We start from the raw sequence: 18,827 nt of genomic DNA, 5'->3' as shown, positions 1-18,827 counted from the left end.
CGAAGTAAATGCCTCCCTTCGCTTTCCCGCTGACCTCTCATGCTGTTCCTCTTGCGTCGCGCTCCTCCCAAGGTAAAGACGCCAAAGGTTTGCTAAAATCATTTTGAATTTCCCGCGTTCCACTGCTCCAAACCGGGTGTCTCGATGCGAACGCTGCCGTACGGCGAAGACGAGCGTTAATGAAGGCGCCCTACTTCAACGTTTATAGAACCGCGTTTCCCTACTCCACGTGCGTTGCAAGCAGAACGTGGAACCTATCTAGTGAAACCTTGCGTAACTGTTGCCGGTTGATTTCTTAAAATGGCGCCAGAAGCTATAGTGGCGCGGGCGACAGCAGGCGACGGCGGAGTGAATTCTTTTTCTGCAGTTGATGGAGTATTTAATTTCGCAAAAGTCAAGCATGTTTGATTTTTTATAAAGGAACACTGCAAATATCACTTCTGTGTTGATTTGTTGTCTCACATTTGCGTAATGTCTTGTTCTTCTTCAACAATGTTGACAAGTATGAACATTACACCGGACATAGACGGGTAGATTTAGCTGTGACTATATAAGACTATTGCGCAGGCATTGTTTTGCTTTGGCCGGGTGGCTGAATCGAGTCACAGACAGACAGACGGACAGACAGACAGACAGACAGACAGACATACATACAGACAGACCAAAATTTCTGGGTTTGAGTAGCCCAAGAAAGACTATCGTCGTTAAAAATCAAACAGCAACAGCAACGAAATGTTCCACTAGATAGGTTCTACGTTCCGCTTGGAACGCTCGTGGGGTAGGGCAACGTGGTTCTATAAACGTTGTTGTAGGGTGCCTCAATTCACGCGTGTCTCTGCCGTACGGCAGCGCGGGCATCGAGGCACCCGACTTGGAGCAGTGGAACGCGGTAAATTTAAATTGACTTGAGCAAACCTCTGGCGTGTTATCTTGGAGGAACGAGACGGGAGAGGAACAGCATGAGAGGGGAGCGGGAAAGAGAAGGGAGGCATTTATGTGCCAGGGGCGCCAGTCGACAATCATCTTGAGTCGACATTTGCAACGAAAGGAGCAGATACGCGGCCAATTTACTATTTGATTTTATAAACATCAACCGCACGCCGCTTTCCAATTAAAAGAACACTGCCTAGTAGCAGTTATGTATTGAGGTATTGCCTGAAATATGCCTAACGTTTCCTTCTTGCTCCGCAAACTTGACAAGTAGGAAGTGGGGTTCCAGATTTAGTGGTTTGCAAAGCGTGTGCCTATACACACTACTCTTTCCATAATTCCTTTATCTTTTGGCTGGGTGTCTGAATCAACCGACGAATGGACTGACGGGCGGACGGACAGACCAATATTTCCGGGTTTATGGAGCACAAGAGAGACAATCGTCTTTAAAGGGACACTGAAGTGATATGTAAACATTGCGGGATTACTTGCGCAAATTGTAGTCCGGAGTCCCCAGGCCATGTTACGACCACTCTGGGCGCGTTTACGCGATTTTATTTAGTAGAAAAATTAATTCGAAAATGCTGTCCTCCTCTCTTTACGCTCGCCCATTTTCTGCGGCGTTTTCGTGTGACGTCGCGAGGAGCGGAGCTCGCAATTGGCTGCGCTACTGCACGGCTCCCCGGCCTTCAGACAGAGTCAGTCGGCCCAGCGTTTCGTCCGCAGGCCGCCGACGGGTCGTCGCAATTCGTTCGCTCAGTTGAAACGAAGCCAGGACACGTTTGTGAATGGAAGAATGGGCCTTTCTTTACTTGGTTAGTTTGTACACTGTATCTAGCTCCAAGTCAAGGTCGCTTCACACAAGCGCTGCACAAGCGCACATGCGACGCTTCGCTGACTGGTACGCCAGTAGGAAAATATAAGGCCTCTTGAGGGCGGGAGAAGAGTCAGCGAAGTCAATATAGGTACTAAGGAAATAAAATCAACTGATATTTTTACCGTACAGCGTAAAAATAGGGTGCGGGAAGCACTTTTTTGCGCTGGGCGAACAAGCACAGCGGTCAGCAGCACGACTACACATCTGCGAATGCTTTTCCGTCTACGAAATGCAATTGCTAGACGTGATATATTGTGGAATCTGGGGGGATGCTTACTGCACGAAGGCAATACAACAAATAGTCACCTAAGCTACTTGAAATGCCAAAACTGAATAAAAGTGTAAACTTGTTGTACAATATATACCTTATATTACCAAGGCCGGCGGAGCCCGTCCCGTGGCCGAGTGGTCTGGGGCGCTATTTATGTCGCCGCAAGTGTTTTGCAAGTCACGAGGTCGAGTCCCCGCGGGTACGTGCTTTTTTTTTTTTTTTTGTAAGTGAACTATTTCGTTTTCTGCCGATGTTTTCTACATTGAGTTCACCTTTTTTTGGGCCGCAACGTTCAGGGCTCCACGAACTAGTTCACAGAACGCGCGCAGGCTGGCACTGGCGCGCTAGCGAGTTCTCGTTGGCGTGCTGTTGCCACTAGTTCACAGAACGCGCGCAGGCTGGCACTGGCGCGCTAGCGAGTTCTCGTTGGCGTGCTGTTGCCATAAGCACCGACTGCTTGCGGGCAGTGGGCACAGGCCAGAATGAACAGACCCTTGGCCTGGTGCGAACACGCTTTTTACGGTACAGGCATGAGTGAGGCAAGCTCCAAATATGGGGGAAAAGCGCATGACATTTGGGCGTCTGCGGGTACGCGGAGGGCGTCCATGCACTGCGTAGGCCTCGGCTAGTGAATGCTACGATTCCAAGCCGTCCTGGGAGGCTTATCTATATGCATTTTTACAGCTGACAACATGGTAGAAGCGCGGTACGATGATTACTGAGTTATTAAGAATGCCCATCCAACAACGCCACCGGTTGTGTTTTACAGAACCGAAACCGAAACCGAAACTTGTTTGGTTGCTCACCTTGGGCATCGTCCAATCACGGTGCCCGCTCCTCCCAACGTCACAGCTTTAGTTGGTGCGGCCGCCGCAAACCGCGCATGGTAGTTTTTCTTCTTTCGCGCTTTGTAAAATAATTACCGATTTGTCAACCGGATAAATGATGAAAAGTGTGCTAATTTGAGCCAGTCTACGCAGTGCAAGCAAAAACGGGAGCTTGACAAATTCACTTCAGTGTCCCTTTAAAACGAAGCGCCGGCTTATGTGGTGGTATAAGTATAATCTTCGCCATGGGCAATCAAGAACCTGCGTAACCGACAGTCTGGAACAGAAACGCCTAGCTGAAAGCAGGCGCTCTAGCCGTGCTACTCGAGCTCCATCAGCCGGGTTTGCGTTTCCGATGGAGGTGGAAAGTATAAACGCTCGTGTGTCGAGGTTCCCCGGTGGTCAAAATTAATCTGAAGCCCCCCACTACGGCGCGCCTCATAGCCAAAGTTTAGCTTCGGCGCGTAAAACCCTTCAAATTTTGAGCAGCATCAGCAAAGATGCTTAACAAAAAACAAAATAAGAGGCTCGTAAGTATCCAGCATTTAAGGCCCAAGAAGCGTAGCGGCCGTGACAGGTTCGGTGAGTAACACAACAAAGCTACAATTTAGGCATTTTAGGTTCGCTATGTAGAGAAAACCAACGAGATTACTCGTGCTACAAAGCTGCTTTGACGTTGCGAGCTACGTGGCATCGTAGTCGCCGCATGTGCTGCAATGGACCTGGTTTCTCATGGCTATTTCAAATCATTACCAATTACCAGTAGGTTAATAAATAAAATACCGTCATCATAAGTAAACCAACATCACGTTAACCTAAATTTGTTTTTTCCAGCAACTCAATGTACGGCCTTAATCCTGTAGGCAGTAGGTCATGATTACAGAGGTCAAACGCACACCCTCTTTTCTTGAAACGTTGGTGTACACCATAGCCATAATAAAGTCCTTTCTGCAGAAGCACACAGAATGTACGTTTAAGAAACTGCTGAAGTAAAATTTATTAATTGATTTAGTAATAGGAAAGGAAGCGACGTAAACTGCGGTGTTTTTCCTCTCTGTGTTGTTTGAGTACTGTTGAAGAAACAGGCACGGGTGGCAGGACGCAAGTGTTCTTTAGGGGCGGATGGAACGGCTAACCCGTGGTAGTGATATTGGGAGGAGGCAGCTGCACGTTGCCACCTCCTCTTTCTCTAATATTTTCTTTCTATAATGATAAACACTAAGTCACATATGAGCAAATTATAGTTTCGATAGCGGTGATCCAGCACCCGGCGTTCGTTGTAGCCGTCAGCAAAACACTTCAATTCAAAGTTGTGTGAGTGGTTCATTATGTCGATCCATGCCAAGCCCATTTAAGCTGCACCAGCGTAGACCATATACTTCTTCCAGCGTCTGTGGCGCACCCGCTCTGTGGAATCGGACCCTCGTAACAGGTTCATACGGAGCGTCGTCTGTCCTGGGTAACCGCCTAGCCGTTCTCGCCTAAGCACAATTTGGCATGCGCGTCGGGTGGCTCGTCGTGCGTTGAGGAAATAATGTACCCTTATGCTCTTTTTTATGCTTGTAACAATCCTTTTTCGTGTGACTTCCAGTTTCTTCTTAATTTTCCCAATCAGTCGGAAGTTGGTCAGGTGGTGCCTTAATGGAGCCTTGTTTCGTGTACTTGCGCCTGGTCGTCGTAGGGCTACCCGGTTTCGCTGTTTGCGCCGTCTTCGTTTTGACCTCAGCCTCTTCCTATCGGCCCTTTCTGTATTAGCCAACACAATCACCCATGAAGTCGTGCTGCTGTGGTGACGACATAGACCTGAAGGCCCAGTGGTTGGATCTGGGCCTTTGCCGATGTGTCGGTGGTTATCATGGGGTTTGTGACTCAAGTTTTCCGCTTGCAGGTCTTTATAAGGTCATTCGTTGCGCACGGAACTATTTTCGCCGCATAAAGACTACGAAAACCGGAAGTCTCCTCAGGTGCCCCCACTGCGCTTTCGTTGCTCTGGTGCCATGTTGTAGAAAGTTCGTTTTTGGCAGTGACGTCACCTGACCTAGCAATAGAAATGACTACCTCCTCTTTTCAAACTAGTGCACCCGTTTCTTCCCTGAAGGAAGTAGCTCGTTGTGTGACCTGGGGCTCCGGACAAGCTTCGTTGAAAGGTGCCAGCAAATTACTTTTTTTGTTGTTGTTGTTGAGAGGGTCACTGCTCTGCACTGCCCCGGTTCGATTCCCGGCCGCGGCGGCCGCTTTTCTGATGGAGGGGAAAAGCAAAAACGCCCGTGTGTGCGAGATTTCGGCGCACGTTAAAGATACCATGGTGGTCAAAATTAATCCGGAGCCCTCCACTACGGCGCGCCTCATCACCTGGGTTGCGTCGGCGCGTTAAACCCCACAAATCATCATCATCATGCTCTGCACTGCCCAGTCTTTATTGTTTACGATGCTAATTTGTTCTTCTGTGGCTTTTCTTACGATGTCATTGTTGTAATGGTTTTGCATCTTTGGAAACAATCTGTGAATTCTAACTTTGGTCAACATGATTAAAGTTTCAAATTCATCTGCGATTTCAAATTTTTCTGTTAAATGATCCAAATGAAAAAGTTCTTCAATCTCGCTATCAAGCTTCTTTAGAATGTCATGTCTTTCGAGTAGGCTTTTCTTCAAGGAAATCAGCTTGCCGATTAATGGTGTCTCGGCTTTCATCTCTGTTTCATGTCGTCGGTCAGTGTGGTTATGTCGTTTCGAGCCCTTACTCAACGACGAAGCCTACTTCGTCGTTGACTAAGGGCATTCAGGTCAGTCCTCGGCGTCGTTAATGTATGTGGGTCGTCGAGGAGAGTCATGGTATGCGGCAAATTGAAGCCGTTCTTCCGTTAGTTCTCGGAGGCGTCCGTTAAAAATCGGTAGCGTTGTTCACGGCGTCGGATCGGTAGACGCTTGGCGAGCCCTCGATTCATCTTTGGGTCGTCACGTCCGCCTGCGGTCAGTGGTCAGCGGTAGTGCCATCGCAGCCGTGTCACTCATGTCATCGTTGAATGGCGGTCCGCACAGTCCGTTCTTCAGCTGTGTAATCTCTTAATCCTCGCCATGGTGCCATTTTGATGAAGAAACATAGCCGCGGGTGGCGGGACGTCAGTCAGTGTTCTTTAATGGCGGATGGAACTGCTAACTTATGATGATGATATTTGGAGAAGGTAGCTGCCAGTAGCCACCTCTCCTTCCTCTAATATTTTTAACAACCACTATTTTCGTCTGAAGTCTTGGTATGCTCCAATTATCCCGTTTTAATTCGCGTGCTCAATTCAACACAGGGTGTTCAACGAATGTGGAGCTGCTAGAAAAGGAGAGGTCAGTTGCGTGCGGTAAGTGACGTGTATTTTTTTATTGTGGTAGGGGCACACATCTGGCAGCCTGCTCTTAATTTTAATTACTGGAGTGGCTAATATGAACTAGTTTTTTTTAGGGAATAAGATATTTTTTCTTCTTCTGTTTTCCACATTAAGAAGACCGGCTAAGTGGAGATTTCTCTAAAAGAACCGGGCCTTTTCCACTAACACGAAAGCTGGGAAGGGGCGAAGCCTGTCGTGTATAAGTGTATTCTTGACGTCTTGGCGTTTGTTCTCCCGGAGATAAAACCGTTGGGTGGTAGAGGTATACAATTGTGCTGTAAAAGTCTCGTGTCTTTGAAGCACGAAGCGTTCTAGCGCGAGGCGTTGGAAAATGAGTGTCCCGGTGTTTTAGTACCAGGACTGCATGAGACGACGACGACAGGAGACACGGGCATCCCGAGCCCCTGGGGGGGCTTTGCCCCTAAAATTCAGCAAATTTGAAGTATTTTCAATGTATTGCTGAAATTCCGTCCATTCAACTAACCGGGAAATGGATCATGGGATTCATTGGGCTCTTGTAGCCATAGCGTAGTTATAATTCCGTCAGCTTTCCGCGACAGTTTCTCGCTTTGTATTTGAATAAAAGTGCAAATTTTCCACGAGGAGTAATTTTATGTAGGCTATTGTTTTACCAAGAAAAAAAAAGCACACGTGCGCAATCGTCTAAGACAAGTGAATCCTAAGTAAGCAAGCAAACTGTTCTGTGTACGCAGTAAAACGAGCTCAATGCTGAAAAGCTTGCATGAAACATCCAAGCACTCACCATAACTGAAGCACCGCCGGTGCCCGGCGACAGGGAAAGGAGACGCTGAAAGTACGTCGCATTCACAGAATGTGATCCTGCTCGGGGCAGTGCGAGCAACCATTTCCGTCTGGAAATAAGTAAGAGCTCTGACGTTGTCACTGCGCAATTTGTTTGTTTTTTACGTACATTGTGTTCAATTTACAGCAGATCAGACATTCCTGTCTATCCACGTTCTCTTGTGTATCAAGCAACATAGAACTGCAATATGTTTTTGGGAAATAATCTCTACAGTAAAAAGCACGGGGATTACAAAATAAATGTGATACATTTCAAAGCAGCGAAAATTCGCAAGTGATAATCCTTGGAAAAGCAAGTAAATTCCAGGGGCCGAGATTCGTCAAGAGTATGACTTCCTAGTAAGGCATGGGCACAATATTATTTTTCAACGGCTCCCAAGCCCCTGCGGCATTTCTGGGAATGAATGTGCAGACAAAGCGGTTTATCATGCCATTATAGTGCTCAATTGGCCGACATCCCATTATTTCCCCGTGATGCTGCAAGGTCACTGCGCTTCATCGCCCGCAAAATCACGCTTACTATTTGGAATACGCCGGAGTTTTCAAACTCCCGTCTGTACTTAATTGCTCGACCCCGACCTGCAGCGCCACTTACCCATTAACATGCCACGCTCGCATGTTCCTCCTGTGCCGCCTGTGGATAGGAGTTACTTTCAGCAAAGCTTACTCCTTCACTACCGGCATGACTGACAGCCCTGCTTGTGACGTGTGTGCCACGGACAAGACAATAGAACACCTCTTGTGTCACTGTGCCCGGTTTGCGACGCAGAGACTGGACCTGTCAACCGCACTCTGGAAGCTCGACAGCCAGCCATTAACTGCGCAGACTGTTTTGTGTCACACGCATTGCCCATCACAGTACCAAAAGGCCACAAAAGCATTACTTCGTTTTTTAAAGGACACAGGCTTGTCTGAACGATTGTAGAGACACCGTGTACCATTGTTCATTCGTCATTTGGTTAGTTTACCTGTTCAGTTTAGGCTTTATTATCGCCCATTGGTTTTGTTTTTTGTAGTTGCCTTTAAGATTTTTTTATTGCTCCTCAAGCTCTGTTTTTCCCGTCTTTCCAATACCCTTTCTTTCTCTCTAAATCCCTCCTTTCCCACTTCCCATGCGTAGGGCAGCCAACCGGACTGTAACCTGGTTGACATCCCTGCCGTTCATGCACTGTATTATCCTCCCTTCCTCCCTTGGACCCGCAGCTATGTAATAGATCCTTTTCTGTCCACGAGGCTGGCCCACGCAGAGGTTTCATGACCTGTCTAATTTGGGTCGTTGTTTCTGCCTTTGTGTCGGTCGTCGGACATCCCGTTCTCATCTGCACCCACGGCGCCTGCTTAACCCTCTCGGAGGTTTTCCTACACTCTTCAATTGCGTTATGCGAAAAAGGCTGCTCTTTCTGGGTGTATAACATTCCTGGATTCAGTACTTACGCTGTATCCGTATGTGTCTACAGAAAAGAGTGGTGGTTCATATTCGCCCCGAGGACATACCGTGGCGCCACCTACGAATGACGTCACTTGTTGGACGCCGGGTCGGGTTGTCGTCTGCTACAACCCATTTCCTGTGCGTATGCGGCCGCGTGTTTGTGTGTGTGTGTGTGTGTCTGTGGCCACCGTACCCCCCCCCCCTTCCGCGCCTTGTGGATTTGATGCAAATTACCCAAAAGTGTTGTCTGCAACCCGAATAATCCGGGCGAGCAATCAGCGACTCGCTTTTTCCCGGCGACACCGCCGCGCCCCACAGCTCGTACGCAGCCAGCTAACGCCAAGGATGATGCAACTGGTGCCGATAAAAGTACACTGTAAATCCATTATGAAATACTTGCGACGTGACATGTACGAGACTGTGTGTGCAAGGAAACAGCTTGTAACCGCGACGGAAACGCGTCGCTCACTTGTGATCTCACCGCGCCTACTGCTCGCCTTGCCTGGTAAATGAATGACTACGTGAGAACGGTGATCGGATTGCTTCGCCGCGCATGCTTAAAAGTACTGCTATGATGCGCAATTTGGCTTAAGCAGTGCCTATTACCCCACCAATGTTTTTCATAGTGATTCCCGGATTTGATTAACGATCACTGCCATAGCCTGTACTCTGCACGGCTGATATGTTTACTTTTCGCGACAACTTGTCCGCAATGTATAAATGGTATACGAACGCGAGTTTTCAACGCCTGCGAGCGGGTTTGGACATGGTTATATTTAGTTTTCATTAGGACTTCGGAGTGGGAATGTATAATTGTAACGTGGGCTCTTTTATGTTTACAGTGAGCCTGCCTTCCTCTAGCATCGATGACACTAACGACTGCTCACAGAAGGCGGGGCTGTGTACGAGGCGAAACACGTCGTTAATGAATTCGGGTTATTGGGAGCTTTAAAATAGGAGAACCGAGCGTTGGGGGCCACCCAAAGTGATGGGGGAACCTAAACGCAACACGAGCGCGCGCGACGAAAGGGTCTTTTTGAACCGCTCGCCGCCGGCTTCGGATGCACGTAATCGAATGTTGGGACCTTTAGGCTTAACTTCGCAGCAGATATTTCTTCGCCGCTATCGTTACAGTTGCGAATGCGAGTCCCTAATACAACTTTTCACTTCACTGTCACCCTCTTTCTTGTATGTGTAACTTTGTATCCGCGTCCGTTTAAGCGATCGATGATCAAGAACCTGCCACGGCCTCGGCCGATGCTTGCGTGCAGGCACATACCCTTCGGTCGCTCGCCGCACCGCGCGTGAACGGGCCGGCGGTGCCGGGACCGACCTTCGGGGACGGTCGGCGTAGATCGCGGCAGATATTTGAGCATTGCTTTGTAAACCATAGCTGATGACACTACCTAGCACAATTTTTCACCTATCTAACATCCACATTCATCGCTGTCGAATTACTTTTCCACAACTAGCGTGATTTTAAAAAGCGGCGACAAGTTGTTGCTGCCGCGACCTGCGTCGGTTCGAGCTGCTCCGTCGGCCATGCGGGCAGGCACGACGGTGTGTGCTCGGAACGTTTCTGCGAGCAGTAAACCCTTCATGATTTCTTGCTTTACACATTTGTTGCAAACAAGGGAAATCTAGAAACTTAGCTTGGCAATCATCGTAGTCTACATTGTTGATCGGGAAACGAGCCGCAGCCGAGCTTACGCTTCGGTCGCACACGTACGCCACTACGCTCAAGTTGTTTGCGGAGAATATATACTCCCCATGACGTCAAACTGCGCTTGACGCACTGAGAATTAACTTCAAACGACGGAAATTAACACGAAAATACCTTTAGAACGCGCGTCCTAAGCTAATTGTCACGCGCTGCAAACCAACTGTGCAGCAAGGCAGGAATGGTGATCCTACAAGTGACGTCAAAACGATCGCAGCGCCAGCCTCTCAAGTGGTGGGCCTCGCGGCCAATAATCTTCCATGGTTCTCCAATTTTAATATTGTCATAAAGTTAATAAAGCCAAATCCACTCTAGATGTCCCTGTGTCTCCGTAGGTTGGCTTCGCCACAACGCTCTTGAAAGACGGACAAATGTGACGAAGGGCGCCCATACAACGAGATACAAAATTCAGTGTGCGATTTCACTTAAAAGTGAGATCTGCACAGGGACAACCAGCATTGTGAGCACGGCGTTTTTCATTGCGCTATCTCCCTGCGTGGACGTAATTTTTGAGTGAAATCGCAGGCTGATCCCCGTAATTCTTCGAACTGGCACCCTTACCCGAATTGAGTGGTTTTTACAGAGAGTTGTGGCGAAGCCCATCTACGGAGAATGGTCAGACTTGAGCGCCGGAAGAAATCAAAATAACAAACGTGGATGCAGCAGCCAAAAAGAATGTCGCCTGCCGCCCAGGATCGGCGGATCGAATGCCCGGCGTTATTTGTGTGTGTGCTTCCTAGAAACACACAGTCACACCTAGAACAATGTAAAACAGTGTCCATCCCTCCATTGCCTACGCAGAGTGCCGATGGGGGCCCTGTGATCTAGCGGCGCTGCCAGCGAGCCTCGTCCGGCCCGATGGCGTGCGGTGGCGGAGCGAGCCTTTACCAGGACCACATCCTGCAGGCCGTGCTGCAGGGAAACCTGACAAGCGTGCCCGAGCCGCCCTCCAGGCTACTCAAGATCCTCGTCGCTTCCTCCAGGCCCGGTCAGTGTACCCCCTTCACGGCTTCCCCGGCTCACGCTCGCATGGCCCGGCCACTCCCGCGGGTCATGCGACCGTGCCGCCGTGGAACTACTATCTCGCGGTCTCTTCCGTCCCTGGTGGGCGCCGCTCGCCGGCATTTCTCGCCATTCGCGTGACTTTACCATCCCTAGTGCCTCAGTGCCAACTTGCTCTGCTGCAGAGCACAAACCGCACCTTCGTACTGTTCTTGCGATGAAAGCCAAAAGAAACGAACGCCACTGCTGCACCCACGGTTGAGTTTACATTCAGAACCCCTGAGCACTCCGATCTAAGTCATAAATCCGCCACGTTTATCTGTTAGATATAATGGCTAAACTGGAGCTTTGTTAGCGTACTTTTGTTTCCCTAATTTCTTAGAAGATTCAACTTTACCAGAACTTTCTAACGCAGCTTCAGTAACAGTGTGTTTTTTGACATCTGTTACGAAATGTAAAGGGGGAACATGTAAATTCTATAAATAAACATGACATCAAGCGAGCCGCCATCTTGAGGCCACTGCAGTCGGTTTGGTACGCTGAAAAAGTTTCCTCATACTGCCGAAAATTCTTTAAAATGTCACATTACTAATGCCCTGCATATTGAGTATCAAACAATTCAGTCGCAGGTAGCCATGGTGGTCCGTTTGCCAAATGGTCCATACCTCCAAGACCCGAAAGTGGCTCCCCCAATGTGCTTAACATACGTAAAATGAGAGTCATATCTTCTACCTATATGTAGCCAAACAGTTGTCTTCATGCAGCCGTTTGGACCGGCCGAAGTTATTCTGGGGCTCTCCCAAAAATTGGCTTTTCCATACTTTCGGGAAATAATTTACGTATCCCCACGCTAATCCTTAAAGTACCCTTATCCTTAAACTTGCCCTTTTTGTGTAAGCCTTCACCTGGTTCGAAAACATGTCTTCATCCAGAAATGCCGCCTGGGGACGGCTGGTATGCGCGAATTGGTTACGGCACTAGCTTTTGGTGAGGATATGTCATCAAACGATGCTATCCTACGCATAGAGCTCGTTAATTCAAGTAAGGCACCCAACGGAGATAATTGCAATCATTATGTCATGTTTGCAAATGTCTCTAGCTATCGAATTAACAGAGCACATTCTGTTCTGTGGAACTTGAGCAGCGAAAATTATTTTTGTGTATAATTGTCCTCATTGTTTAACGTTACTCTAACAAAGGACCAAGCTCCTCTAAGAGCCAGAGGTTGCTTCCGCTTCAAGCTCGGTGTTTAAGTGAGAGCAACGAAGGTCGCAACAAAGAGCAAGCTTAACGCGCTCTTTGGTGGCCATAAACATAGAAAGGTGTGATTCCACCCTTCTAAAATTATGCAATTGCCAGATTGTGCGCGGTAGACGACTCACATGTGGTGAGAGGTATTAGGGGCAGAAGGAGTTCGGGGTCCACCCTCTTGGGCACCGCAGCAGCAAGCATAATTTACATCCAGAACCGATTATGTAAAAAAGCTACGAGGAGACAAGAGCGGAACAGCCGCCTTCTTACAACCACCTCGTCGATGAAAAAAAAAAAAAAAAGATTTGCACATTTATTTCGCATAATCGCTGCCTTTCAATCACTCGCCTTCTTCCGCGTGCCCTTCCTTGTGGGCGACCGTGCTTTAACCAGTGGTGAAATGATGGGCGGTTTTCGTGTATGTGTGTGTTTGCCTGTGATGGCCCCGTTGCGTTCAAGTCGCACATGTTATTTGCCGACCCCCAGAAAGACAGACAACCATTCAGAGCTCAATGACCTAATAGCACAACGTTTTGGTTACTCACAAATTCTAATGACTTCTTTTTCACCAGTAAAATATGGAAATAACGGTTCATACATTTCCTGTTCAGTGGTTGCGACGAATTTCAGGCATTCCGTTTACAGTTGAATAAGCTCGGTCTGCAAAGCACTGCATGTTCGACCAAGTTGATTCTCGCATGGGGACTCCCAACGTAAAGCGCAGAGTCCCGAGTGAGCGAATAAGTAGATTTGCTTTAGGACGAATCCCGCACGGTGGAAATTTCGCGATGCCCATTCTAAAAAAATCCCGGGCTATCTCCACTAACGTAAAACCTCGCCTTGGCGTTTTTGCCCACGGAGATGAAACCGTTGAGGGGTAGAGGTATACAGCTTCGCTTGTACGTCTCGTGTCTTTGAAGCACGAAGCTTTCTTGCGCGAGGCGTTAGAAAACGAGTGTCCTGGTGTGTGCTCATAGTACGCGTTTTTCCACCTGAGATGAAACGTTCTAGAGCTAGGCGTGGGAAAACGAGCGTCCCGGTGTTTTAGTACCGTGACTACATGATACTACGACGACATGAGACGACGAGGACATGAGATGCCGACAGCCCGAACCCCTACGGGGCTTCGCCCCTAAAATTGCTAGGTTCACCGCACTGCACTTCCTTTGCCATGAGGCCATGACTTCTTCCTCGAAGCAAAAACTGCGTTCAGCTTCACATCGTTTGCGCGTGGCGACCTACCACGGGAGTTTTACTTTCTACTTTCGCGCTCTGGTCGCGATAAGAGCGCATGCAGTGCAGCCACGGTAACAGTAAATTAGTGGAGAGAAGCGAACTTGACATTTTATTCTGAGGGAGGAGCGTACACTTCATTTAAATTCACGTGACATTTTTAAAACAAGACAGAATGATCAGCTGAATAATGCGCAGCTGTCTTCTAGCGAGAGGAGCATCTGTGAGAGAATAGTTTAAAAAACAATATATAAACAACTTTACTGTATAGTTGTGAAAACCATGTAACATGGCATGACTGGCTTTGTCACCGTTCTTAAGCAATTTTTTGTTTCATACATACATACATACATACATATATACATACATACATACATACATACATACATACATACACACATAGATACATACATACATGCGTACGTGCATACATACATACATACATACATACATACATACATACATACATACATACATACATATACACAGGAAACTACTACCCGCCGCGGTGGCTCAGTGGCTAAGGCGTTGCGCTGGTGAGCACGAGGACGCGGGCTCGATTCCCGGCCGCGGCGGCCGCTTTCCTGATGGAGGCGAAAAGCAGAAACGCCCTCCCGTGTGTACGAGATTTCGGCGCACGTTAAAGATCCCCAGGTGGTCAAAATTAATCCGGAGACCTCCACTACGGTGCGCCTCATCGCCTGCCTTGCGTCGGCGCGTTAAACCCTACAATCAATCAAGAGGAAACTACTTCTTCGTCCAGCGAGAAGACCACTCAAAAAGAAAGAATGAGAAACATGACCAGTATATCAAAATGTCACTTGAAAACTGAGTGGAGGAGATGTACATGGTGATAAATGAGAATAAAAATACTTTCGTGTGGCTTGTCCTGATTAAAAAAACTCTCTTCAAACACTCTTTGTTGGTTTCAATCAGCCGTGGTGGATTTTAGTCGCTTCTGTTCAAATCGGTGCGCGGTCACGAATGGCGCTGTCTTACCTAATGGACCCAAATATCATCCGCTGCATTCGTGCTACTGAAGAATATTCACTAGAGAATTTAGGCAAGCATCTGCAGCGACACCGGCGCACGTCATCGGCGCAAGCTGCGTGCTGGGGTTCTCGTCGTTGTGAGAACTATCCTCCAAATTCACCTGAAGGACCTCTTCATGACAGCTGGATTCGCCAAGAGACCTGCCGAGATAGACATATCGGCTGCGGAGCGTTTCTTTTACTTCTTTGCCTTCCCTCCGGTCGAGTGGGTGCGCCCCCAAGACACCCTTACTCGCTGAGAAGCGCGTCTTCTTATTTTTAACTCGCTGCGTTAATTAAGGGAGCTCGGTCGCTGTCGCGGAGAAGACGGCGGCGGCCTTTATCGTGAAGCGAAAAATTGACGCGAGCTAAAAATCCCGTAGCGCCACCGTGCGGCGCCCACCGAAACACCAGAGATCGTGAGTCGCTGCCCCGAGCAGGAGAGGAGAGTTCTCAGGCTCGAAATGTCGAAATGTGTTCGGGAGATGCCGACGAAGCCCGATAACGCTATGGTGTTCTACGCATGAAGGCGAAGCTTAAACGTCCTCCACATTTTTATGGGTTCCCTCCTGTGACGTGAAGGCCCCTTATTAAAGAATGCCGTATTCACAGAGCAGTATCGCTAGCGGCGCGGTAACTGCGAAAGTTCGCCTAATAGAAGGAGTACGAGTAAAGCTGTCCTTATTCAGTGGATTCTTTTATTTTACATTGAGTCTTGAAAACTGACCAAAGGATCCCACGTTGTTCGGCATATGCGAGAACTCGGCGGGAACATAGGCTAGACGGACAGCATAGCCACAAAGACGTCGTTGTCTGGTTAGCCTTCCTGTCTCTCCTTTTGCCTTCCACACCCCTCTCTCTCCCTCTCTTCGCATTCATTCCCAACGCAAGTGCTTGTTCGCCACTCTTCTGCATATCAACAGTCGGCACGGCCGTGGAGCGGATCAGGCGTCTTCAGGCTCGGAATGCACAAGCACAAGCTTTGCACAAAGCTGCCTTACTTGCCTTATATGCGAAAGTGCTCTCATGACTCCGTTTGTGTGTGTGTGTGTGCGTGTGTGTGTGCAAGTGCGTGTGTGACCCTCCAGGCGGGCAGGCGCGAACAGCTGTCGCGTATTTTACTAGGCACGAAGACACGCTAATTTTCGTTTCAGGCCAGTTTCGGTTCTGTGATCTAAGACTGCACCCGCCGCATTATACGAGCAAACTTGTAGTGTATGCCGTGGTGGCCGAATGGCTTTTAGCGCGTCTTGCGTAGGTGTAAGGCAAACGTGGCGCAGCCTCGTTATGCCTACGGAGCGCCGCTTGTCTCGGGTGCCTACGAAGCATTGCGCGAGAGCATGCGGCGAGCCTTCTTCTAATCTAGCGAAGGCTCAGCGGAGGAAACTGGGGCCCGAGATTGTGCCCGGCGTACCTTTCTGCAAAGGCCATAAAAGTTGGGCCTAGTTAACTCGGGGCTACCCGACCGACGGTCCAGTGCGCGCGCACGCAAATCAGGTTCCGAGAGGAATGCAGGCGCCATTGAGCTGGACGTCCGGCGGCGACACTCTCGCGCCGGCATCTGCCCCTGAAGCGGCTAGGGCCTAGCCGGATGAATTGGATTAGCGAGCATTATCGCGTGGCCTCCTGGACACTGCTCGCGGCCCGGCGGACTGCGCTTTTTCAGCAGGCTAGGGCAGAGATTACCTCTCACTGTTACCACTAAACTAGCGTGGATTGATAGGTCACGCCTGTTCTGCTCTGGGACGGCCTCTTTTTTACGACGGTGGCCCGACAAGATGAGGCTGCGCGCCGAAGCTTCGTTGGATTGCCTATGTGCGTGCCGCTGGGTGCGCGTATTGCACAACGCTGGTGCAGCGTGATACGTGAGGGCCGTTTCAAAAGATCACGCGGGCTCCTCACACTCGCAATTGAGTCGCGTCAGCGCGTATGTTGACACGTCTGCGCGTGGCGGAGAGATGCCGGTCCCGAGCGTGTCTTCGAAGTCCATGGCTCGTTCAATTACGCACATAGTTGTATATATAACCGAATAATCCTTATTTCAAATCACATAACTGCTCCTAAAGCAAAATATGGGCATTCCGCTAGAAGGCTAGTAAAACAGCGATAATATTCCCTGTGCTCTCATCCATGCCTACAAGCGATCTTTACGATGAACGAAAACCAACTAGCCCAACTGCTTATTCTGCCTGTGGCGGTCGCCTGTGAATCGGTCTAGGCGGGTGATCCAGGACAGGTTGCATATAACACCACAGTTCGAACGTGCAGTGCCTGTGAGCGAAGTTTTAGCACAGCCAGACTTGAAACAGGGTTGCAGTGCAAGGTTCAAGTGTGCAGCGTAGCAGTTAAAGTTTGCCTTATCGAATCAGTGCGTCTTTTGCTGTTTAGTGTTAGACAAAGGCCAGCGTGTCTTACTGAAATCCCGTCACTTCCCGTCGTAGCCGCTAGAAGTACTTCCAAAGAAAATGCCCCTAGGTTCACGGCGTGACACCAAAATGGGCCAAAAACTACAGAAGGAAGTAAGGAATAAACGTTGCTCCGTTTATGAACGAAATATTTTAGCATTTATAGGCCCTGCAAGCACGTATTTCGCCATTTTACGGCTCACCACATTAACGCGTGAGGCACGAGCTGTGCCTAGGCTTATAGCCACGAAGCGGGAAAGAAATAAGGTAACGTGCGGAGGAGTAGTTCGGAAAATGTCCGTTACTTTGTTCTCAACAGCAGCCAGAGCCACAACTGGGCCATTGCCCTTCCTACCCTATCGACGGTAATGAACTCGCCACCAGCGTGCAGGCAGGGACGTTGCAATGCAAACTTATGTCAGTCTATGCAGCCAACGGGGTTCACCAGCGTTCACATGTAAGACCAAGGTCAATTTATGTATAAATAAAAAGAGACAGCAGTAATACATCTACGTCACCTCACACTAGAGAATTTGTACTTTTCTCACGTGTTTTGGTAGACCCAGTTTGCACGCTGCATTTAAGGGTACTGGCAATATATTTCGACGTTATTGTTAGTAATAAATAATGTGTTTTATAAGCCGAATCTCGCATCGGAAGTCGCCACAAAAGGGAATAAAAGAGGAAGAAGAAAGTAAGAAAGTAAGACTGTAGGTTCTGCAGGCATTTGTCGGCAAAACAGAAAGAGCTCAATCAAACTCAATCCCATTGTTTTCCTTCCCGCCGTAGTCATTCAGCCTCAGACTCAAACATCTCGTGTGCATTAAAGATCAATCGTAATCACTCATAACATTCTCATTTGTACTCAATCTGTACTCGCGAATACTCAACTCATCTGTACTTATTTTGTACTCAATCTGTACTCCCATTCACTCGTATTCAAAAGTGTTTCTACTTGTTTGTTCTCACAATCAATCACTTGCATTCACGTGCTGCATAAGGTCTATGGAGTCGACTAAGGCAGGGCCAGAGAGCCAGAGTACGCTTCCAGCCCGCGCCAGTTGGTTCTCCTGGTTCCCTTTTCACCATTTTGTCTAACTAAAACAGGCGCAAGCTTTTCTGGTTACCCATTCTGAAGACCGAAAAAGAGTTGCTTCAGCGGGCATTGTGCAAACTAGCCGCCTCCCGCGCCCCTCCCTTCGTACAACTTGAACGAAGCAAGTGCAGCGAAGTCACGTACGCTTGCCCGGGATTTCACTACGACAACCCCGTGATTAGCGGTTGCCGACAGCGGCAACACTGCGGAAGAGGGAATGGAGAGAGCCGCAGTTTCCACCCTTAACATTGTGCCTTGCTTGAAGGGGCGCCGTGAAATGCGTGAGACTAGTGCACGCACGTTGCGACTCGAGTGCGTGATCAAATTCCCAAGTTTGTACTCGCGAGTACTGTACCCATGAGTACTGTATTCGTGAGTACTGTAGTCGCGAGTACATGTACTCAGGTTTGTACTCACTCGTCATGGTACTCACTTTTTGTTCTGGCTCTGTACTCACTCATCATCGTGCTCACTTTTTTGTCTGGGTCTGTACTCACTCATCATCGTATTCACTCGTGAATTTGAGTGCAAATGAGTACAAATGAGTATACACACG

The 18,827-nt window shown here is 48.7% G+C and overlaps 1 protein-coding gene across 1 annotated transcript in view; it reads left to right on the top strand.

The window, feature by feature from the left end:
• LOC144151773 (protein qui-1) overlaps positions 1-18,827 on the top strand; it is a 733,079-nt gene that overhangs the window by 353,703 nt on the left and 360,549 nt on the right. The window contains 1 exon segment of the mRNA XM_077682912.1: positions 11,055-11,241. Coding sequence (XP_077539038.1) covers positions 11,112-11,241 — 130 coding nt within the window. The 5' untranslated portion in view covers positions 11,055-11,111.

This window comes from Haemaphysalis longicornis, unplaced genomic scaffold (genome assembly GCF_048455015.1).
Source record: "Haemaphysalis longicornis isolate Haplotype H1 unplaced genomic scaffold, Haemaphysalis longicornis Haplotype H1 scaffold_1, whole genome shotgun sequence".
NCBI classification, from domain to species: domain Eukaryota; kingdom Metazoa; phylum Arthropoda; class Arachnida; order Ixodida; family Ixodidae; genus Haemaphysalis; species Haemaphysalis longicornis.
The sequence above is the reverse complement of the archived record's forward strand: the minus strand, read 5'-3'. Positions and strand labels throughout refer to the sequence as shown.